At 42.5% G+C, this 25,507-nt stretch overlaps 1 protein-coding gene across 5 annotated transcripts in view; it reads right to left on the minus strand.

The window, feature by feature from the left end:
- The window catches only part of LOC147010580 (paraspeckle component 1-like), a 118,839-nt gene that overhangs the window by 43,318 nt on the left and 50,014 nt on the right, over positions 1–25,507 (minus strand). The window contains exon 9 of one of the 5 annotated variants that reach the window (XM_085860388.1): positions 24,695–25,472. The exons of the other annotated variants lie outside the window; for them this stretch is intronic. Coding sequence (XP_085716514.1) covers positions 25,233–25,472 — 240 coding nt within the window. The 3' untranslated portion in view covers positions 24,695–25,232. Of the gene's footprint in view, positions 1–24,694; positions 25,473–25,507 lie in introns of those variants that run through there. 5 annotated transcript variants of the gene reach the window in all.

Consider the following 25,507-nt stretch of genomic DNA (forward strand, 5'->3'; position numbering starts at 1 on the left):
GTCAAAGTATTGGCGACCACAGTCATGTAAGGGACCCGTGCCTCTCAGAGTTTTCCGAGAAGCACGATCTAGATTCCGAGTGTTCGGTGGAGCAGACTCTACTGCTCCACCTAGCGGCCGTGCTCGCCGCCGACACCCGGCACCACAACAATACCATGGTTGGCCTCGGACCAACTTGAAAGTTAAAGATCAAGGATGTTTTGAAGAAGAAGAGGACCGAGTCATTACCCTGGGAATTTATATTTACTTTCACATCTGTGGCCACCATGGCTGGAAAGCTGTCAGGATAACCCTCAAAGCAACTTAGATGCAATCGCAGTATTGATGCGTTTGCAGATAAAAATGAAAATTTCCAAGTTATTTGCACACACATTAAATGATTGAATTTAAAAAGTAAGTGGGGAAAAGAATAATGGACATAAATCACTTGGTGACAAAAGCTTGCATGAGCAGGAAGTTCTGTAAATCTGACACTGCTTGAATCGACAATCTGAAGGGCCATCTATACACAGTAAACCCTCAAACATTGCGGGATTCAACCAATCGCGGGCAACCGATTGTACCGATTTAGTTATCGTGGAATTTCATATTCACCAATCGACGTTTTTGAGCTGAGACGAGTTATCGTTTGTATCCGCAAATACGATTACCTCCAATTATGAGCCTTTTGTTGTTTCTGGTGCAGCATTTTTAATGGTGCCCAAACGTAAAACGACGTACAAAATTTGTCACGCCAAAAGGCAGAGAAAGGTTGATCATGGGACAAAAAAAATGAGTTATTAGATAGGTTGGCAAGAGGTGGAAATGTGGTATCTGTGAGCTGCCATTATGGGATCAATGAATCCACTGTGCGGTATATACAAAAAGCGAGTCAACTATCCGTTCAAGTGTTCCTGCTCCGCAAAGCGCAGATGTCTCATTCCAGCATGTGATCCTCATATTGAAAGGATGGAAAAAGCCCTTAAAATTTGGATCGAAGCCCAAACACAGAAAAAAGTGCCTTTGAGTGGACTGGTGATATGAAAGAAATCATTGCGGATTTACCAATGTTTCCATGAGGCACCTGGAGCTGAAGGATCCAGTTCAACCACGGCTACCCACAAGTTCAACGCCAGCAAGGGCTGGTTTGCGAACTTCAAAAGAAGATTTGGCCTCTATGATGTAAAATTGGTCAGGGAGGCAGCATCGGCAGACCATGATGCTGCGAAAAACTACCCACTGCAGCTCATGGAACTAAATCGAGGCGAAGGGATTTATGCCACTCAAATATCATCATAATCATCATCCTCCTCCTGAACTAAGTCTTGGGTTTTCTATTTTTGGCAGAGTACAGTACATAATATTCTTATGCTCACCCACCTAGCTGTTTTGGAATACATTTAAAAGGTAAAAGTCTTGTGTTTTTGTTTATTTCTGTTTGGTGAACAGAGGATGTTTTCACCCTCGTGTTTGTTTGTCTGCAGGGTATCTCAAAAAGTTGTGGACGGATACGGATTAAATATGGTGGAGAGGTTGGGTGTGCAACAAGGAAGAATAGATTCAAATTTGGTGAAGACCCAAGTCTGGATCCAAGAATATTTTAAAGTGATTCTTCACCATTCAGTGATGGGGAGAAAACAGATATATAGCATGATATTTAAAAAAGGTTGTGGATGTGTTCAAACGAAACTTGGTGGATGAGTTGGTTGGGTGACAAGAAGCAGCCAATTAAATTTTGGTTTAGGTCAGAATCCAGATCAAGGTCATCAGCGGGATACAAAATGTAAAGTAATCAGCCTGATGGGGTATGCACTCTACCAAGTGCCCTTCTATTTGCCTCCACCACTGAAGGTGAAGGAGGTTATGTTTTCACCCCTTTTTGTCTATCTGTCTGTCTGTTTGTTTGTTTGTTTGTGCTCAGGATCTCAAAAAGTTGTGATCCGGATGAAATTTTGTGGACAGGTTGGGTGTGTGACAAGGCCGAACTGATTAGATTTTGGTGAAGATCCGGATCCAGATATGACGACTATAATTTTTTTTTAAGTGATTCTTCACCATTGAGAGATAGGGCCAAAACCGATATATAGCACGATATCTCAAAAAGTTGTGGACGGATTCGGATGAAACTTGGTGGACACGGGTGTGTGAGAAGGAAGAATTGATTTGATTTTGGTGAACATCCGAATCCGGATACAAGAATTACTTAATCTTTAAAGTGCTTCTTCAGCATCGAGGGATAGGGCCAAGAACAATATAGTACTGTATAGCATATTTCAAAAATGTATTGGGCCCGATATGTTCTCGTGGATCAGGCATTACGTGGAGGAGGTATGCGCTCTTCCGAGTGCCATTCTAGTTTTACACTATTTATTTCAATGTTAACATGCTTTATGTTTATTTTACATGTTTATTTCAATTGTGATGTGTTCATTTCTGGCTGCCGCTGACCTTCCTCTATATTTTCTCAAAGCCCAGGAACCCAACCTCCCCCTTTTCCAATAGGCCTTGTTTTTAAATATCGCTGCATTTTCCAGGAACAGAACCCCCAGGGATATTTGAGGGTTTACCTCATTACATATCCACAGGGGATTTGAATGGACACAGTGAAAAGAAGGGAGGATGACAGGGGAGAACGAAAGAATGTGAGGGGATTGCGGAAATGAGGAGAAAAGAGTTTGAGAGGAGATAGTCCTGAGGAAGGAAAGGACAAACATTCCCACCATATTTACATTCCGTAACGAATGCATAGCTCCTGATCTCAAACCATACTGTAGCAAAGATTAGACAGTGCCTGACAACATCAAGTTCTGGCCAAAAGACATTAAGAGAGTGAAAGTGAAATCCTTGTACAAAGAAAATTAGACAATTAAAATTGTTAGAGCAAAAGAGGTGGTAAACATTGCCTTCAATGTTATTTGATCAAAAATCAAAAAGGACAATATAGCAATAAATCACATGGCAGAGCATGGATGATTATATGGTGGAAAACTATGCAAAATGAGTAAATTTGGTGCAAACTTTGTAGACTTACCAAATAATTTGTGTTCGCCCGTTTGGCATTCCATCTGAGAACGTAGATCCTGTAGTTGGGAGTCCAGGCTCAAATCCCAGTGATTGTCGATTTGTCCCGTCTATCAGTATCTGTGCAATTTAATTTTAAAAGTACACACATCTCCTCACGTCCTCGCACTGTAACTTGTGTGCAAGCTCGTCAACGATAATTACGAGAAATAAAAGGCCCACCTGCAGAGCATCATGTCACGCTCCTTTGAGAATCAATGTGTCTGCCACAACATCTTTTTCTGGATTAGTCTGATAATCAAATGTGGCAGAGTAATAAAATAAGATAAAAATATGGCTACAACTCAGGACAAAGCCAGACAGTGAGTGCATGATATTTATACAAGTCAAAACATAACACCAAACTGGGAGAAATAGTGATCGGCAGGTGCAAAAACAATTAAAGTTTCTCCAGTTCAAAACCCAAATGTGGCAAACTCCATTCAAGGCAATAATGAGTCATTACGAGCTTTGAGAGTTCAAGGACTGGTAAGAGCACCAGGTGTCGAGACTGGAGTTTTCCTCATTTGGCTTTTGGGCTGGAAAATAATTGCATCTTTTTGAAGTTGAATTGCTAATTTGATCGCAGTTAAGGGTATCTGCTGGTCATGAACCAGGCAAGTGGACAGAAAGAACACAAAGATTTCAAGGGAGTTTGTTTGTTTTTTGCCTGCCCACATTGCCTTTCATGCATCGGTTTGCATATTACAAATAAATAAATAAACAAGCAGTCATAGACTGGTAGTTAGGAAATCGTCAACTTGACCTCTGACCTTGTCTAATAAAAGCTGTCTCTCGAGAAGGTAGCGACACAAACCAGAAGTTTCTACGATGATTCTATACCAAACCATCAAAAATCGAATGTTTGACCTCAGTGTGACCTTGACCTTTGACCGATTTCGACCAAAATCTAATCAGCGCTAGCCATCACCCTCCTGAATCACGTGGTGTAATTTGACATTGGTGGCATCTTCCGTTCTCGAGTTATAACTTTTTTTTGGATGTTTGACCTCACTGTGACCTTGACCTTTGACCAAAATCTAATCAGCGCAAGCCATCACCCTCCTGAATCACGTGCTGTAATTTGACATTGGTAGCTTCTTCCGTTCTCGAGTTACCGCGGATTAACGTAATGTAAAGGTCACACTCGACGCCCCCCCCCACCCAACTCGAAAGGACGCCGGGCAAGCGCGATGACGTCAACGCGCACACGCAAAACCTTTACATGACTCAACGACGCGTTGACTCGAGCGCGCTGCGCCACGTGACGCCGTGACTCGGCGGATGAAATATTTTTATGCAATCTTAAAACGTCTCCAAAACATTTGATTTTTACCAGAATTTTGACAACCGAGTGTTGAGCGTCCGAAGCGATCGCAAAAACCGAAGACAAAATTAAAATCGAAGTTAAAACGAACTCGTAACGCCGACCGAAGCAAAAATACTCCATTTCTCCACAGGAATTTACGGAATTATTTAATATTATTTTATAACACTGACATTTTTAAAACAGCCGTAACTCGACGAATTGACAAAAATTCCGCCAAACTTACCTCAATCTTCCAAACTCACGCTCCGTCAACAATACCTGTGGTAACTTTTCTCGAGTTATCATGTTTTGGATGTTTGACCTCACTGTGACCTAGACCTTTGACCGATTTTGACCAACATCTAATCAGCGCTAGCCATTACCCTCCTGAATCACGTGGTGTAATTTGACATTGGTAGCTTCTTCTGTTCTCGAGTTATCGTGCCTACAAACAAACAAACAGAAGACGGAAGTGATCAATATACTTACGAAATCTAAAAATAATTTTTTCATATCAGTACTGCAGGGCAAGCAGGTACCCACGGAACATCGGCACAATGTAAAATGGGACTTCAAATACTCAATTTCCCCAAAACTCAAGTAAAACGTTGTAGCCTTGAGATTGTCCATGCTTGGCTACAATCTTGTCTGACCTCCTCAGACAATTTTTCTGGTTTTCTTTCTTTTCTCCACACTCATTGCGGTGCACATAGTGACACAAAACGGCAGAATGACTCGTTTTCGCCATTCAAACTGGTTGAATGAGTGATTTTTACATTGCAGGCACCTGCAACTCACCACAGGTGAGTTCAATTCCAAAGTTAAGGAGAATCACCTGCTTGAAATCTCATTATTTCTCACAACTTATAAAAGGTGCCAAAAATATTGTCTGGGCCATTTCAGCATTTCGGTGTGGAATAAGCTAAGATTTAGTAATTTTTTCACCTTTTTTTGTTTTGTTTTACTGTAAACCAAATAAATACAAATGTGGATACCAAAACATTGTACAATTTCAACAATTTTCTGGAAGGAATGGTGGGTTATTTGAAAAAAGTGCAAAGGTGTCAACACTTTCGGCCATGGCTATGTACATACAATGTATGTGTATGTGTGTGTCTGTTTATATATGTAAATACATATATAAACACGCACACACACACACACACACACACACACCAGTTATACACAAATATATACATATGTAACACACACCCTTTCAAATTTTCCACCTTTTGTTGCCATATAGCCCAGAATGAAATTGCATTAAATGAGACTTTTCGCACCTTTATTTACACATCGTAACCCACAACATTCAAATGAAAAACAAATTCTAAAAATTTCAGAAAATTAATTTAAAATACAAAACTAGACTATCTTGGTCAGATAAGTGTCCACCTCCCTGAGTTGATACTTGATGAAAGCACCTTTGACAGGAATTACAGCTGTGAGTCTGTTGGGATAGGTCTCTACCAACTTTGCACACCTTGATTGGGCAATATTTGCCCATTCTTCTGAACAAAACTGTTCAAGCTCAGACACATGACGTGTGGAGCGTTGATGGACAGCAATCTTCAAGTCATACCACAGATTTTTGATTGGATTTAGGTCAGGGCTCTGACTGGGCCACTCAAGGACATTTATATTTTTGCTCCTTTGCCACTCCGGTGTAGCTTTAGCCGTGTGCTTCGGGTCATTGTCATGCTGAAAGGTGAACTTCCATCCCTCAATCAGCTTTCTTGCAGAGGGCAACAAGTTTTCCTCTTGGACTTTTCTATATCTTGCTCCAAGCATTTTTCCTTCTATCCTGACAAGTGCCCCAATCCCTTCTGAGAAACATCCGCAAAACATGATGCTGCCACAACCATGTTTCAAAGTAGGGATCGTGTTATTTGGGTGAGGTGCTTTGTTGGGTTTGCAGCAAACCTAACATTTTGCATTTAGGCCAAAATGTTCCATCTTGGTTTCGTCAGACCACAAAACTTTTTGCCACTTGGGTTCAGACTCTCTGGAGTGGTATTTTGAATTCCTCAAACGAGACTCAAGGTGAAGCTACATATCATGCTTCATACGAGTTTAGCTCCATCTCTAAATGGTGAAGAATCACTGAAAAGAAAATTCTTGGATTCGGATCTTCATCAAAATTGAATCTTCATCACACACCCAATGTTTTCACTAAGTTTCATCCGAATCCGTCCACAACTTTTTGAGATATCGTGCTATTTATCATTTTTGGCCCCATCTCTGAATGGTGAAGAATCACATAAAAAGTTTCAGTTGTCGGATCCAGATCTTCATGAAAATCTAATCAGTTCATCCTTGTGACACACCGAACCTACCCACAAAACACACACTCAGAGAGGGATGAAAACAACCTCCTTCACCTTCGGTGGCAGAGGTGAAAATGTAAAATCAGAGGGGTGAAATTTCAAAGAAGTAATCAAACAAGGTCGGAATGACAACACATTCGGATACCACGATATGACATCACAATTCTCTTATGGTTCACCACCACGACACCTTTTGACATTTTACTTTCACTGTGGATTGTGATGGAATGATGTAAAAAGCTAATGCTTTTGATGCTTATCGCGATGCTAATCCATGAGGATTGTGGTGCTTCATTCTTATAGTTCTTCATTCATCATTCTTCTTTTTCATCCATCACAATCCCACAACAAAAGTAAAATGTCAAAAGATGTCATGATGGTAATCCATAAAAGGACTGTGATGTTGTATTGTGGTATCCTAAAGTGGTGTCATTCCCACCTTGTTTGGTTGTTTTTTTTGAGATTTCAAACCTCCGATTTTACTTTTTTTTAAGTGTTTTTTTCAATGCTCCAACCCGGTTTTATATAAAACACGACGGTTAAAAAAAAACGACATATGGACGCGTTTTATCGCCCCAGTAATGTCCTGGTATGCTGCCTCCCCCTCCCCAATCTCCCTGCCTTCCCCAAACTCTCCCTCCCTGGCTTCCCCTATCGCCCCCCTCCCTGCCTTCCCTTCCCCCATGTTTACCTCCTCCCAAGGCTTCGCTCTCACCCCACCTCCCTCCCCCACCCCCACCTCACACTTCCTCGCTCCCCTTCCCCTCCAATCTTAATATTCCCGTGACCAAAGCGACAGGTTGTATTTGCTGTGTGTATGTGATATATTGTTATGAATCTGGCAGCTATTTGCACACAGACAGCAGTCCCCGCAGTTCAGTTATTTCTTTAAGTATGTGTTTATAGTCAGGGTCTTGTCCTTCTGTCTAATGGGTTACTTTCATGTGTGCCCTGCTGGTTTCTTTATAGTCAGGTTTTTTTACATTAAATTTCCCCTTCGCTCCATCATCGCAATTATGCATGTGTTCGGGGCCACGGGCATAAGTCGACTCCGCCCAGCGAGATGGGTATGCCTCGCAACTAATGAGAGATAGGAGTACCTCAGAAGCCCCCCGAACAATCCGAAGACGAGTTACCTCAGGGCGGCCCTGCCCAGCCAGATGGGATGTTCGCCCCCGACCAATCCAGAGACGAGTTACCTAAAGGGCGGCCCCACCCAGCCAGATGGGATGTTCACCACCGTCCAATCAGGAGGTGAGTGGGAGGGGAAGAAATCCCTCGGACCTCGCGAAAGGGAAGAGTAGAGTCGTCAAGAGGAGAGTTCTGCATTCATCGTGGCCATTGCTGTGCGCCGCTGGAGTCATCCTCGCCATTGCTTTCGTCTGTCGTCGTGGTCATGCTCTGCTGTCTTTGCGGGGCTCCTCGTGGTGGTGGTGGTCGAGCAGCCAGGATCGTGGGCTCGTGGATTTCGGGTCGTGGGTTCAAGTCCCACCGTGGTGGGTTGGAGTCGGTGTGACCGCACGAGGCGGAAAGGTACCCGGCCAGGCTCTGTTCCCCCAGCTGAACTATCCTCCTCAGCTGGAGGACCGAATAAAGACCCGACAGGGTCCATTTCTTTTGGGTGTGTGTGTGTGTGTGCGTGTGTGTGTCAGTGGGCCCTGTCCTTAAGTAGAAGTGCTTAAGTGTTTTCTTTTCATTGTACATTGTATTTTATTCGTGATTAAGTCTGCTCTGTCTCCCTCCCTTATAAATAAACCCTCTTGTTAAATATTCCAGTTCGTTGCCCGTGTTTTCTTCCATTGACCCAGCACGGTTCGTGCTTGAGAACCAGTAAGCCGATTGGGCTGTAAGTTGTTGTTTGGACCGACTGACTTTGGTAATTCCGCTCGGTTACACCGGACCGAGGTCGCTAGAGCGACCCAGTTCAATGGAGTCCATTGAGGGTGTGACTTCCCCGGTAATTTGACGACATAGGTACTTAGGTATATTGAAATTTGGCTATTAACCCGACCCCACGCCGTCAGAGCATTGGTGATCACGGTCCGAAAGTGACCCGTGACCTTCGGAGTTTTCCGAGAGTCATGACCTAAATTCCGGGTGTTCGGTGGGAGACGGCTCTACTGCTCCACCTGGCGGCCGTTCCTCGCCAACCCCCAACAATATGTCTATACATCTCAACACAACACATACACAATCACCACACACACACCTTTACAGGTAACAGTATTACTTTGAATCTCGCCGAAAGTGCCATCACCTCCGAGTGCATGTAGTCTGGGTTTAATTTCTCACAAAATTATATTTCATACCAAACCATCATAATGGCGGTTTGCAAGAATTATGCATCAGAGAAAGCAGTCTATGAAAGAAGGAAGAAGGAAGAAGGAAGAAGGAAGAAGGAAGAAGGAAGAAGGAAGAAGGAAGAAGGAAGAAGGAAGGAGGAAGAAGGAAGGAGGAAGAAGGAAGGAGGAAGGAGGAAGAAGAAGGAGGAAGAAGAAGGAGGAAGAAGAAGAAGGAGGAAGAAGGAGGAGGAAGGAGGAAGAAGAAGGAAGAAGGAGGAAGAAGAAGGAGGAAGAAGAAGGAAGGAGAAGGAGGAGGAGGAGAAGGAGGAGAAGGAGAAGAAGGAGAAGAAGGAGAAGAAGGAGAAGAAGGAGAAGAAGGAGAAGAAGGAGAAGAAGGAGAAGAAGGAGAAGAAGGAGAAGAAGGAGAAGAAGGAGAAGAAGGGAGAAGGGAGAAGGGAGAAGGAGAAGAAGGAGAATAAGGAGGAGAAGGAGAAGAAGAAGAAGAAAAAGCAGTCGACCAAAGGAGTGTTGAGCTGGAGTCTGTTATATCCGCTTCAAGCTCTCACTTGTGGGCAAAGATCATATCATCATATTCAAAAAGGCAAGGCCGGAGTGTCTCAGTTCCATTGGTGGTTATTCAAATGTATTGTTGGCATTGCGTCAGCAACACAGGTCATGAATCTTCACGAATGAGGCAACATCGTCAGCGAGATATTGCCGGCACCCTGAACAAACTCCTGTCCTCACCTACAGATGTTGCATCAGTGGCACAGCCACAGCACTCAACCTATGATGCTACTCTGCAGCTTTGTGCTGCATATGGAAGAAGACATCAGTAAATTGCTGCTTTGTGATGAGTTTGCAGGCCGGATGTTTGGTATCGAATCGAAAGGTGGAAATTCCAACAGACTCAAGTCGTTGCTTCCACATATCTCTCCATTTTTAATCGAATAATCTCTCTCCATATAATAATCTCTCTTTATCTACATCTATCTTCCTATTTCTATCTCTTTCCCATCATCGACTACTTCATTTAATCTCATGCCAAACTCTTCCCTTATTTTACCACTCATTTCCAACAATCCTCTTCCAACTTCAATCTTCCTCCCTCATTTTCCCAAATTTCCATTTATTTAAAAACAAACAAACAAAAACAAATGGACAAACACTTCATGAGAAGTTCCAAGTCCAGATGTGCTGGTGGTGAATGAGGAACAAAAATAAATAAATACACACAATTATTCAACAGAAACTGATCATTCAAATCAAATCACAACAAAACAGCTATTGCAGCTCTTGGCATGTGATGGAGAGGGGGGGGGGGGAATTAATAAAAACATCAATGATGTTGAGAAAGACCATTGGAAGAATGGGGTTGTTGGCACATCTGCAAGAACTCATGAAGGAGTCATCCGACACCGTGTTTTGCGAGAACTTAGGTTTGTCGGCCATCAATCTTGTTCAAATCCATATTGCTCCGTTTTCTACATTGTGCTAAACAGAAGTCAACCAAACGAGCACCCGGAAAGATATTTGTTTAGAAACAATCCTTTTATTCGATACAAGTTTTCAACAATTCTTGCAAACATGTTACATTGTCTGGAAAACAAACTTCAAACAAGCCCAAATTACTGAGGAGTGAAAAAGTACCATTTCTCAATTGCTAATCCTTCAATATGGAACCCAGAAATACACCCAATAGTCCAATATGTGAGGCATATATTTGGATAGCCAGGGAGTGAATATGAGCAGAATAGACAGAGGTTGGAGAGAACTTGCCTCCAATAACTGGTACCTCAGAACTCATCGACTCGGCAGCATTATATTGTGTGGACGGGTCATCAGAGAAATGACATTTAGGCCAAAAAAAAAAAAATGTTGCTTTGGCGTAACCCGCCCGACCCTACGTTTTTTTTTTTTGTTTTTTTGCTATCGAAAAATTTTGCCGACCCTATTTTATTGCTATTTTTGTTGTTTTGCTATCGTTTTCAAGTATCTTGTTGATTGCGATCGCAAAAACCCGGAAGTGTTTCGGACAGAACCCGCCGACAAAAAGGGTGGTACTCGAGCCGGGGGAGATTTTGGGAGGGATTTATTAGGAAAAAAAAAAAAAAAAAAGATCCCGACCGACCTACCCTATTTTTCAGTGACCCGTTACGCCAATGCAACATTTTTTTTTTTTGGCCTTACCACCAATCGTTTGTCTACAAGCCAATCTGAAAGATTTAGCAGGGAGTGCATGAGGTGCAACTGCTTTCTTGCAAAAAAAAGAGGTGCAGAGCTGCCCCATTCATACACTCATCAAGAGTGTACGAGTGTCAGGAAGCGATCATCAAACTTAGTTTTGTCACAAATGACAAAGGATAAGTCAAAAGGCATTACACATGACATGTACAATCATATTTAAGGGATCACCTACATACTTTACATTTCTGCAGATCTGTGAAAAAGGTTTTTGTTTTCCTTTTCCGAAGTACAAGAAAAAGAGCAAAGACACGATAGTAGACTATAGTAGTATGCGGTTAACGAAATAATCGTGATTAATCGCGGAGGGAATTTGGAAAAAAAACAAGCATGAAATCATTGATGTCCGACAGGATGGTGCAGAGAGCACACTAAGCTTTGAACTGTCTCACCTGGGTGAGATTATTGGCCTGACTACAAATTGCCTCATCTGTACTTTACAGGCAGGGCGTTAAGTCACCAGCGTGCCATCCTTTGGATGGACCCAAAGCTGGGTGTCACATCTGCTGGCAAAACTGGTGGACCTCAAAGATCCCACAGTGGCTTTCGGGAAGAGTCAGCAAATTATTACCTGCACAGTGAACAAATTACAAATTCCTGCTCCGACTATTGCTGGGAAAGCAAAAGCAAACCACCCGAGGTACTTCTACAGGAATGCAATTCCAGTCACGACACTTCTTTAGGACAAAGTGTAGAGCTCGAGATGGAAGTCATTACCAACTTCTCATCGGTGTTACACTTCACTCATGTTAATGAAAAATCACCAAAAAAAACAAAAAAAAACAAATTTCACAGAACCACAGAATAAAAAAAGAAAAAGGTTCATGGTCAACCATTAAAGCATTTCTTTAGATGCAAAGGTTTGCCATTCTCCCAATTTCTGATAGCTTTGATCAAGAGCTAACTTTGATTACAAAAACTTGATCCCTCAGTAAAGATAAAAAAAACAAACAAACAGGTTCTGAGGCTGGAGTCATAGCCCAGCAGCTTAAATACATATTTTGCCCAATTATGGAGCATTAAGTGTTATTTCGATAATTATGCTACGCTTAATTTTTGTATTGCAAACACCAAAGCAGACTGCTAGCGAGAGGGGCACCCCTCCGAACCAGAGAACGCTCCCTTCCCCTTTGAAAAATATCCTGCACTTCTGAAGCTGTGCACTGCCCCCTGAAAATACTTGGAATACCCTGAATAAAGTTAATCTCTTTCCAAACTACCTGGACCCCCCTCTACAATCCGCCAGTTTGGCTTGCGGCCTTGATTATACGAGGGCCATACCGGATTCCACACGTTTGTGCCCAACATCGTAGAACTAAAGTTATTTGTGACATCTATCCATCTATCCACTGCAATATAAACAAAGGCTCGGCACATGCATACCATTGTTGTTCGCACAATCCATTGTGACAAAATGGCTGTCAACGACATATCGTTTCAGCAACGTGCAGTGATTGAATTCCTCATGAAGGAGAACTCAGGTGCAGATATCGACGGCCGATTGAGTCAGGTATATGGAAATGCCTGCGTGGGCACGAGCAGTGTCAGAAGGTTTTTGAAACACTTCAAAGACGGAAACACGACAGAGCCGATGAGCCACACTGTGGTAGGCAGAGAAGCTACGCATTGAACGCAATGAGCAGAAAGTTGATGCGCTCATCAGCAAGGAGCGAAAGGTGATGGTTAGGGAGATCGCAACATAGCTTGGCATAGGACACCATGCCGTACAAGACATGACGGTGACCTTGGGATATCGGAAAGTTTGTTCCCGTTTGGTTCCCCGTTTGCTTACGGAGGAACCCAAACACACACACATGGAGGATTCATCACAGTTGCTTCAACAACATGCTGTTGAGGATGATGACTTCCTGTCCCGTATTGTGACTGCTGATGAATGCTAGTTCCACCATTTAGACCCAGAAATCAAGCAGCAAAGCATGGAATGGCATTACTCCACATATCCCAAAAAAGAAAAAGGCCAAAAGAGTACCCTTTGCTGGCAAAGTTATGGGAAATGTCTTCTAGGATGCTGAGGAATACATACTGATCGATTTCCTGCCCAAACTGGAAACCATCAACACGCCTCGCTACGTTCAGAAGCTGAAGAAATTGAAACGTGCACTTGGGGGAAAAACACCTGATGAAAAACAGCTGTCATCTTTCAGCATGATAATGCCAGACCTGACACTGAGTGTGAGACATTGGAGGAAATTTCAAAGAATGGCTGGGAAGTGCTCCCCAACCTGACGTATCGTACGGACTTGCCTCCCCAACCCCCAAACTACCATCTGTTTGGGCCATTGAAAAATTACGAGGGGCCAGTACGATGAAAACGATGAGGCAGTCCAGATAGCTGTGCGTCACTGGTTGCGAAACATTGGAACGGACTTCGACTGCAGCAGGATTTTTACCTCTGCCACCAAAGGTGGGTGGAGGTCATGTTTTCATTCCTGTCTGTCTGTGAACAGGAAATCTCAAAAAGTTGTGGACGAAACTTGGTGGATGAGTTGGATTGGTGACGAGAACAAACCAATGAGATTTTGGAAGTCCAGATCCAGATCTGCCCGACGAGTGGGTTATAAAATGTAAATTGTTCAGCCTGGCGAGGTATGCGCTCTACAGAGTGCCCTTCTAGTTAAGCTCGTGCAGCACTGGCAGGAATGTGTGAATCGCTCTGGAGATTTTGTAGAAAAGTAATGTGTTATGTCCAGTTACTACTGGCAAATATCAATTTCCTTATATATACACAGTACCTTTGTTTCACTGTACAGTACAATAAATGTACTCTCGACTTTCCAGACAGCCCTCGTTCAGCATTTGTCAGCTGCGTGTCTGGAGGTCAGGAAGGCAGTGCGATGTGCGTCAAAAGGTATACATTGATACGTGGAACCATTCGTGACGAGATGCCATCAATGCCCCTTCCCAACCCTCCCCCGACTGATGGTTTATTTATTCCCCACTCCCCCCATCCACATCCAAATCACACATACACCATTAAAATTTGACTTGCAACCTGTGTCTTTATATTTTAAGCTTCTAGGGCAGTGTTTCTCAACCTTTTTAGTCCCACACTCCACTTTGATTTTCAAAAAAAAAATCGTATTCCCACCATGATGAGACACTACAGTATATACTACATATAAGGAATTCCCCTTGACGAAAAGCGAGTCAGTGACGTAACAGCGTTGAATTGATCAAGGGCACGCCTTACTGGCGGATTGGCTAACAAGGGTGCGGTGAAAGCAGTTTTTAGTTACGACGCTATGAGGCATCAGTCGCAGCTTCAAACTTTTGAAAATTTGAAAGTGCAAAGCTATGAAAGCGATCATATATTGATTCATTAATTCTGAATCCTCATGCCCCACCAAAATATTGCCATGCCCCACATTGAGAAACACTGGTCTAGGGTCTATAAAGTATTGCAAAGTAGCAGAGCAGAGATTATGGCAGATGCTACAGCTAATTTGAAAAACAAAGAGGCCTTGCTGTGACTTGTAGAAGGGTAACCATTAAACTTAACATGGCTCAGTACTATGGACGCATATAAAGCCATGGTTGCTGGCATAAGTATGTCGGCATATTCCCTGAAACTAATCCTGTTGCCAACTAATGTGACTGCAAACAACTACAACTTTCAACAATTACAGCTTTCCTTTCCTCTCAGGTCTCCACTGCTCCACCGTCTCATTCACATTTTATCATTCCACATTGGTGAAAACAGCTGGCTCAATTTTCCGAGTGTACACGTCAGAAAAGTATAAATGTAGGAATATTAATATCCATGTTTTCCTGCAGGTGGTCAGCCACTTACACAGTCAATGGTGACACATCCCAAATGCATATCAAGATTAAAAATTCGACTCAACCATGCTGTATCAAACAACAAGAAGAGCTTGACTGCAGATGAACATGAACTTTTCACTCTTTCATTCCAAGTGGTGGAGTTGGTTGTGACGACAGCAGTTTCACATCCATGTCGTCAATCCAGCACTACCAGCAGGGCACTGCCCAGTGGAAGCAATACAACTTCACAACTTCATGTATCTTTCTTCCCATTGCACGCAGCTGAAACCCACTCTCAAGCAAAATGTGAAGTGTGCGCGCACTCTGGTGCAGCATCAAAATGAATCCAAAGAATGTGAGAAAGCTCACTTATATATCATGTTGAAAGAAAAAAAGCTTAGCGAGTAAGGTAGATGCAAATACTGACAAAAGATAAATATAAACACTTTGGGTTGGCAAGCAAGGCAAAGCAAGCCATCGACTGGGAATTCTCCGTTGTGCAAAGTATTTCTTTGACACATCTGCACTTGAATCGGCTTGCAAGGTTTTCATACACAGTAAGATGAAGAACTGATATCCCATTTGGGCTGGTGCTCCTGCCTCTCACCTTTCACCTGTTGATGTGTGGAGACCGAGGCACGAAAAATCATTGGAATCTTCTGCAATGAAGCTGAGACGCTGGGCTGATGACTCTCAAAACACAGAGGTCGATGGTCTGTCTTCCACCTGGTCTTACAAAATCTTCGTTCCTTGCTGCCCCCCCCCAACCCCCACTGACCCAAACTTTCTCGAGGGTACACTCTCTGTAAGCAACCAACTTTTGTTGAAACTGTCAAGATCCTGGCTCACTGTTCATCTCCACACATTAGTTCCTCTTTTCTCTCGGCCATGGAATAAACTTCCCGAGTATCCGATCCGATTCTTCCCTCAAGAGTTCAAGACAGCTGTTCACCTCTTTCTCAGGTCATTCATACTCATATTTTCTCCCTTCATTAACCCCCACCTCCCAAGCCCACTCCTTCCTTTCCAGGTTATTGTATTTTCATCCCAATCCCTCCACTAACTTTTCCTATTCTTCTTACATCCAGTTTTCCCTTCTTCTTCTTCCAGCTGCATTTGAGCTTGTATCTTGCTTATTCACTTCCTTTCTCCTCCCTTTGCCTTCAAGTGTCCCTCACCTATGTCCATCTACTTTGCTGTTGGTGAGTTTCCCATCTTTTCTCTGTATTCCAGCTCTTTTGTTCCATCTCTTCCATGAGCCTCAAAAATGTATACAAAAAAAACTTTAATCTCAGGATTACATCTGTTCCAACTTTATGACATCTCATCTGTTTGTTCTTTTCCAAATTTTCTGCTTGTCAACTCGTTCTCTACTGCTACATTGTTGATGCATTGCACTCTCACCGCATGAGCTCTTCAATGAGCCGAGATGGCAGTGAAAATAAAATAAAACTACATACTTCCAAATTGGTTTTCGAACATTCAGAAACAAATTCCAAGTTAACAGTTTTTGTTGGGTTTTAAAAAAAAAAAATCAAGTTTTCCACGAGCCTATACCTGGGATAAGAAAGTATCCTCGACATCCCAAAATTATACATCAGGATAATCAAACAAATAATATTGGCTGGAAGGCGAATGGGTAAATCTACGAATATGGGTTTCAAGTTTGTTAGCGTATAACGGCAATGAAAATAAACAAACAAACAAATCTCTGATCTTCCTTCCTTTTACGATGCACATTTTCACATGCATGAATACCTGTTGTATTTCAAACATGAGAGTATAAGAAGAAAAAAATGCAAATTTCTGTAAATGCTGCAACACAAGTGGTTACCATAGCCTTCAAAAGAATGTCATGATGATATTCAAGTGTTCATATCAGGAGATTTCCCTGATCAAGCCTCTCGATTGCTTCCTGTTCAAGATGAGCGGAGATTATCCTTGCTCAACGTGAGCATGCAGTCTTCAACCAGATCGACGAGTGGCCCAAGTGGACCCACGCAAGGTCCATCTGATGGATTGGGGATCTCATATCCCAATAGAATAATTGAGGGTGCCCTTGTGCTCGACATTGAAAGTCATCAATCATGGTCTGGCGATTATAGCATGAACGTAAACAGATCCGCTTTCTTTAGTGATTACAATATGCTGCGGCAAAAAACAAACATTCACCAAGTTGTCTAAGGACCAGAGCATGCCTGTCAGTGCAAGACAGGATCATTTTGGAGGACTGTCGTTCAATCACCAACACCCTACCTGAAAGTGATCATTTAACCAAAAACGTCATTGGTGAATCAGGTCGTCATATATCAGAAATAGGTCGAGAAAGGGTGTTCTGTACATTTTACCAGCCTCATGAAGCAATTGGTGACAGTGCGAGAACAATTTGTAAGCTGGTACATTATGGTCATAGCCTGGTGTTGGCTCAATGGTTAGGGTAACGGCTTGAGATCCAAGGGTCCTGAGTTCAAGCCCCGTTGGCCGCTGAATTAATACACACTAGGAGGTTGACTCAGCCTGTCATCTTTCCGAGGTCGGCAAATCTTTCCGAGTACCAGCTTGCCGGGATAATTGAGCCATTCAACTATCCTGCGACGGAGTGGCGACCTGTCCAGGATTGTGCTCAACAGCCCAGGAAACTGCTTTGGCAGCACCGACACTCTCGGTAGAGAATGGTTCCAATTATTATTATTATTATTACATTATGGTCATTTCTCACTTGGGAAGCATTTGCAAAAAGTGAACAATGCAACAATTGGGCATGCTTCCACGAATATGAATCTCTCACATAAAAGGAGTCATATCTGTCTGTCACGCTACTACTTGAGAACAGATTAACAGATTTCAATGAAACCAAAAACGGTGGATTCAGGGAACTCCGAGGAAGGTTTGTAACGCAAAAACAAAAAAACTAGAAGGGAACTCACTAGCGTGCATACCTCCACCACATGATGCCTGATCTAAGAGAACATATCGGGCCCAATACATTTTTGAAATATTATTCTATATAATCGTTTTTGAGCCCCATCTCTCAATGGTGAAGAACCACTTTAAAAATTAAATAATTTTCAGATCCAGATCTTCACCAAAATTGAATAATTTCATCGTGATGACACACCCAATTTGTCCACCAAGTTTAATCCGCATCAGTCGACAACTTTTTGAGATATAGTGCTACACACACACACACACACACACACACACACACACACACACACACACACACACACACACACACACACACACACACACACACACACACACACACACACACACACACACACACACGAGTTCAGCCCCATCTCTCAAAGGTGAAGAATCACTTCAAAAATTCTCGGATCCGGATTCGGATCTTCAACAAAACTGAATCTATTCTTCCTTGTCACACACCCAACGTGTCCACTAAATTTCGTCCGAATCCATCCACCACTTGAGATATGTGCTATATATAATTTTTGGCCCTATCTCTCAATGGTGAAGAATCACTTTAAAAAAAAAAAACTTCGAGTGATCAGATCCGGATCCAGATCTTCACTAAAAATGTAATAAGTTTGTCCTTGTCACGCACTGAACCTGCCCACAAAATTTCATCTGGATCCGTCCAAAACTTTTTGAGATATCCTGCACACAGACAGACAAACAGACAAACAAACAGAGAGGGGTGAAAACATAACCTCCTTTACCTTTGGTGGCAGACTTAAAAACTGCAAGGAAGTGTGTGTATGGGCAAACGAGGCAAAACTGCAAGCGCCAACTCATGACTTCTCCTTCACCTGCTCCTCTTTCTCTCTCACTCCTTCTCTTCCCTCCCTCCCAATATTCCCATCAGCAAAAGGAGGAGTTGCATTTGCGAGTGAAAATATAAACCAAAAACGAACAACTGTTTAATGAAGCACTAATAATGATGATGCGAGTTTAGAAATGAAGACACCTTGGTACTTGTGCATTTTTGTTTTTTTTTCCAAATCACCTTGCGTTTTACTCTGTGCACTGGTTTTCCATTTGAACCACAGCTCATGCTATCAAAATCATGTGTAAAAAACATTTGATTAAATGTTACAATAGTTAATGATGCCGATTTAAAAAAAAAATTAACTTTGGAATTGGCCTCAAAACATACTGTTGTGGTTGTGGCTCCAAGGAGTTAAAGAACACATCTTGAGTACAACGATAGTTATTTCAAAGTATCTGTTAAGTTAAAGGGGAACCAAAACTCTCAGATCACCTCAATGCTAATATATCCCTTGATACCCTACAAAATAGATATGATGCATCTTTTTCTGATTTACAAATTATAAAGTAGGTAAACTTGCAATTAATAGGCAAAAACTTCTTTTTAAGATTAGTCATGACGTCACACATGGAAGTAGACCACCAGAACCATACTGTTTGCTGATTTACCTCAAACAGCGAATAATTTTCGATTTTCCACAAGTTGATGTGTCCTTGGTGGTTGTATAACAATACAAGTAGAGATGGTTTCATGCTACACCAATGGTCGAAAGACTAAGTTTGCCAGGAATTGGACGAGGTTTGTCCGATACACCCGAGTATGGATGGGGTTGACAAAATATTCACTTTTGTGTGAGGAAAAGTTTAGAAGAAACAGCCATGTCTCGAAACACCGTCTATACCCAGCTGCCAGCACATATCCACACAGAGGATTTGAGTGGTGAAGGAAACACCTGTTGCCATTGCCTGGTAGTTATCACAACAGCACCTGGAAATAATCTATCATCAACACAAATTTCTGCCAATAAAATGAACCACCATCTACTTATAGTGGAGAGAAAGTATGTATAATCATCTACTCTGCCAAGAGGATTTGACAAGGATGCCATAACTTTCAGGTTCCACCCCTCCACTGTCCCCCCCCCCATCAACCATCACCACCACCACCAACACCATCCCAAACTGCTCCCCCTCCACAACACCCACCTGCATCCCACCCCCGTTCCATGCTCCTTGTCCATCCACTGGGGAGGGACAAACACTTCACAGACATGACGGTGGGACACGGCATGGACACAAATGGCGTCCAGGGAAAGTATGAAACGGAACGATCCCGTAACATACAAGACACCGAGCCAGCTTGTGACGGTGGAACAAAGCATTTGTGGCCCATTTCTTCCATGGTGTCCGAGTCTGCCTGGTGATGACAGTTATTTCTGCTCAAGTCATCAATACAAAATCCCAACCTTATAAACTGTCAATTGAATGGAAAATCAAACCAGACAGAGCTGAAGTGATCATGTGACCAGTGTTTTCATCTTCACCAACACATCTGCCTTCTTCGTATGAATCGCTCGCACTGGGATCGAAACGATACTGCTCAACAATTCCCCGTAAGCATTTCTATTCTTAATTTTATCTCCAATAGTTTCTTCAAGATCCCACTGATCAGTTTCAACATTTTGAGAACCTTTAGAGTTGCTAATGAGGATGGAATCAGTTTCAGAATCTGAGCTCGACATGATTCTCCACGTAAAGTCGCCATTAGGATCAATATGGCCGCAGGGTGTGGCGTCACTGGCAAAATCGAAAATCTACACTCTGGAGCGTTTTTCGATACTTTGTAATTGGCAAAAAAGAAATTTCAATTTTTTTCCCCCTTCAAATTAGATTGTGATGAATGATATTACCAACGTTTTTTGCAAAAAAAAACAAACAAAAAAAATTCCTTTGGGTTCCTCCAAGCATATTGTAATACACGTAGGTAAATGTGTGTCGAGTATGATTTAGAAAATTAGACACATGGTCTTTTGTGTTCATTTTCAACATACAACCTTGTATTTCCACTGTTTCTCATTAAACCAGCGAATCGACCCAACGGCGTTTTGTACTCACACTGGTTTTCTCTTTCTCATTTCCTCCTTAGAAGTATTGAACTGGCTAATTGCCTCTCGCCACCTTATAAATTACCTTTTGTAACCGGATCTCTCTCCAAACTGGTTTGAACTGGTTGATTGTCACCATGCCACATCAGGAGAGGAATCTGAATCAGAAGAGATAGTGATGCACACCAAATTAAACCAGGACTAATCCGTATAAGAGGTCGGTGAGACCCACTACATGGGACCAATCACATGGGGTGAGGTGACGGCATGCGCTCTAGGGAATCCCTGAAATGAGATCGGGGAGGGTGGGGGCATATGAACATTGGAGGACGGACGGGAATAAAAAGCTGGCGAGCACGAAGTTTTCGGGTGACTCTCATCGGTGTCGACCAGTCTCCTGGGGAGCTACATTTTGAGAGTTGAATCGCACTTTGGGAGGCACACTTTTGCGAGCATTAACTCTCAGGGTCTGTCGATCTCTCGTATTTGCCCGCTGTGAGTTCTTGGGTCTTTTGTCTCCATCTCTCACGAACTTTGGAAGCCACACTGGGGAGACATGTCGCTGGCTATATGCTCGTTTGTTGACTGTCGCGCTGCATCCACCATCGTCTCCCTGCGATTGCAACACACCGTGCTGCATACCGAAGAGAGTAGAGTGCAGCTCAGCCCTTCGGGAGCCGCAGGGGTTGCCAAGATCCAAGAGGCCGCGCAGGCTTCCCTTTGCAGTCACCGAGGTTCGAAGGGGTCCAAGCAACTTACCCCAACTCTTTCATCTCTCTTCTCTTGCTCTTTTTTTTGATGAATGTATGTGGGCCCTATTGTAAAGTGTTAAATTCACTGTATATATCTGACATCTATAAGGGCAATGGGAAATGTGCTATGACTAAATTGTGTGTGTGCGTGTGTTTTGATTCAATATATGCACAAAACTCACTCGACTGCTGATTCTTCCTGATTACGCTGAGACGGTGGCATGTGGTTGGTGAGGTGATCGATTGGCCATAGATAATATCGCAGTCACGTGACTTTGTTCCACTCATCCAAGTACTGGAATAAGATCTGTCACGTGACTGTCGTCGCAATACCCGCTCATACCAGAAACTTTGCCTGCATGGTAACACGGCACTGGACGTGGGAGCCGGCAAGAGGTTCCCAAGATAAATGGCTGTCGTGGTCGCTTAGCGACTCGCCAAACACATTTGGACGTGGCGACCGTCACAATACCATGCCCAACCTCAGGGATTACAGGCTTGAGCAGAACTTATTGTGCTTAACTCAGGGGTTTGGTCTGAAAACAATTTCCACGGTTCAAACAGCCATGGAATACCAAATTTCCAGTTTTCCAGGAGTATTCTATGACAAACTAGAAAGGCACTCTGACGTCACCAGATATGCGTCGCCCACATTATATCATTACACATACTTGTACCAAGTTTGATTTAAATCCCTGAACCCATTAAATAATTCTGGCTGCCAGACAATGCATCCAATCATGTTGAAATTTAAAACATATTCACCAGGACTACAACATCATAATTGTGACATTTCACGTCGATTGATGAAGCGGTTCAAAAGAAATAATTTTAAAAAGATTTTTGTTCAATCCAATATAGAACCAGACCATGTGACCTATTTATTATTTGTGAGCACCCTGGTATCCCTAAGGCTTGGTGAACACATGGGTGAAGTTTACCCTCAATCTGTCAAACCATTCTGGAGAAGAGGATTTTTTAAGGTTTATTCTTCAAAAACTCATAGCTGCCAAACCATGTGACCTATGACATCATAGATGGAGAATTTTTTGTTCCGAATGGAAAGACGATCATATACATAAATTTTTGGCTCAATCTGTTCAACCGTTTGAGGAGGTTTATGTAAGGTTTTTATGTTAAAAAAAAATGGCTGCCGAATCACAAGACCAATGATGTCATCAATTTTTTCCCCTACCATTTAGCCCCAGATGAAACTCAGAAATTTTCAAAATGATCAAATAAAGCATTCGATGCATGCAATTATGATGTCATATCAAAGCCACCTATGACATCATCAAAAAAAATCAACACTTATTTCCCATGGGGGAGTACTTGACATGTGGCACGTTTCAATTTTTCCACGGAGCAGTTTCAGAGATAGAGGTCCAATTTTTTCCCTTTTTCCCAACATGGCTGCCACACCACGAGACCCATGACATCATAATTATCATTAAAACATTCAACATGAGTAGTCGCAATGATGATGAAAATTTTATGTCAATCGGTTAAGTGGTTGCAGAGAAATCAGAGAAAATTAGCACGGAAGGACAACCCGAAAACATAATTCCTCCGGCGACTTAGTCAGCAGAGGCATAAAAAAAACGTTTGTCCATGATTTTAATCCATGCTATGTGTACACGTGACAATGGATTTTCCAATTGGATTGAATTGGACATTGCATTTTCCAATGTCACTTGTACATAAATTTCCACAAATATCAAGTGGTCGAAGCTACTGCATTTTTTGAGAGAACTAATCAAGATAAGAATGTTTGGATTCAAATCCAGAAGCCAGACAAAAAATACAAACGAAATATAACTGAAGGACAAATAATTCTGTATTACGGGAGTTGGAATGGTCATTTCCAATTAAGTGACACCATGGTTTGGTGCTTGGCACCTCTCACATCACTCCAAAATGTGCTTCTCCCACATTCCCCATATCAAATGTCTTCTCACAGACCTGGCCTCTGGCCTTGTAAACAGACTCCTTCATAAGCTAATCCCTGCAGTCAGCATGACTCAGCCGTGAGGAATGAAAGAGCAAAGCTTTGACATTCTCAAATTCTCTTCCTTTACCTTTACAATCGGCAGTGCGCATGCTAAGTCGCTACTTCCTGCTTAATCAGCAGCTTCTGTAAACCCTTACATTATTTATGCATGTCGTGTGAGAAACTATTTTGGCTTTGCTTTGATAAATCCCTGGGGGGGGGGAGTTAAAATTGGTAACGTTCTCTTAGAGACTGACGGAATTAGCAATTTTGATCGGTGGCGTAGCAAATATATATTTGTGCTATTTCCTCAATTTTCCAGGTGTTTGAAGGACTTGGATAGGTTTTCCAGCATTTTCCAGCACTGGAAAATGCTTTCTTATTTTTACAAGAATTTCAAGGAGTTTCAAGGACTGTGAAATCCATGAATTCTACTCTTTCCCCCCCCAGCCCCCCACCACACAAATTATAAATTGGAGGAAGCTCAAAAAAACAGGCCTGCAACATGTCAAACGCAATATCTTTCAAAACATATCATTCCTATCATACGTGCATCATATATCACAGTGATGTGAATACAAACCATGACAAGGTGCTCAAAGCAATAGCAAAACCGTTTCAAAAGTCAAGAGCCAAAAAGGAGAAAAATTGTTTTTGGTGTCCATATCGCTTAGCAGTTACATTCTTGCAACACAACTCGAGGACAATGGTATCCGGAATGAGAAACCAAGTGAGCAGTCAAAATGTTTTAAATTCGGCAAACTGTTGATTTTTTTTTTTGAGGAGCATCTATTGGTTTTGGCATATCACCTCCCTCCCCCCACTCTCTTCCCTCCCCCTCTCTCAAACCAGTCCCATTCCCATGCCTAAATTCACCAATGGAGAGGAGGAAGAATTACAATTTGGGGGGTGACATTTCAGTGCCCATCACAAGTTGTCTCGAGGGCACTTAAGAGAGTCAACGATGAAGGGCAAAGTTGCATTTAACTTTTCCTCAAAATTCCTTTGCGATCCAATGGAATTTATTTTTTCGACAATCCAATAGCAACATGCTCATTCTCAACGAGTGTAACAAGAACAAATCCACATTATTTAGATGAGGAATGATACCGAAAATGTACACAAACTACATTACAGGATGAGAAAAGTTTAATATCGAAAAAAAGGGTCAACAGCGTCAGTACCAGCAACTACAAACAAACAAGCGATTAACTATTTTTGCTCATATTAAAAAAGAAAAGAAAAACAAATCAAGATTAGTGACCACAATCACAGCACTGCGTTGAAAAGCAGAAAAGTAAAGCTATTCACAGACAATTAACATACAAACCAAACTTGTATAAAGTTCACAAGTAGTTGAAATATAAAGCTTAATGGACTACATCTCAGCGAATTAGAAGAGGGAGGAAGTGACTTAAGAGTCGGGTGGAAGGAGGAAAGCCATGAGAATGTGAGCATGGATAATAGGCAGCTGGTTAATGGAAGGGAACGCAAGGGCGAGAAGAGGATGCGATTAACTTTTAAACTAAATCAAGGTTAAAATAAAACTACAATTTAACAAGCAAAACTGTTCTACACCTCCATAAAAATGGAAATATATTTAGGGAGCCAAACGGCATTGGACCATGCGACAGCTCGTAGCTTTCAAATCATGGCTTTGAGAGCACGATTAGTAACGGCGGCGCTTATTTGGGGAATCGTAATCGTCAAGCCTCATGCCGGTCGTGGCACCACGGTTGGCATACGCGTTTTGCTGCCCGGCTTCCACTCCGACCATGGCGGCCGTGGTTCTGCCACCCATTCCCACAGTGGTTCCCCCCAAAGCAGCACCCCTGCCCGCTAGGGCGGTGGCCTGCACACCGGCCAAGGTACTCTGTGCAGCAGTGCTCTGGGTGTAGCGATCACCGTACTGCAAAGTCCATGAAGTGAGGATATAGAGAAGCC

Source organism: Eptatretus burgeri, chromosome 16, assembly GCF_056783735.1.
Source record: "Eptatretus burgeri isolate ZD-2024b chromosome 16, Ebu_testis_v1, whole genome shotgun sequence".
NCBI lineage: Eukaryota > Metazoa > Chordata > Myxini > Myxiniformes > Myxinidae > Eptatretus > Eptatretus burgeri.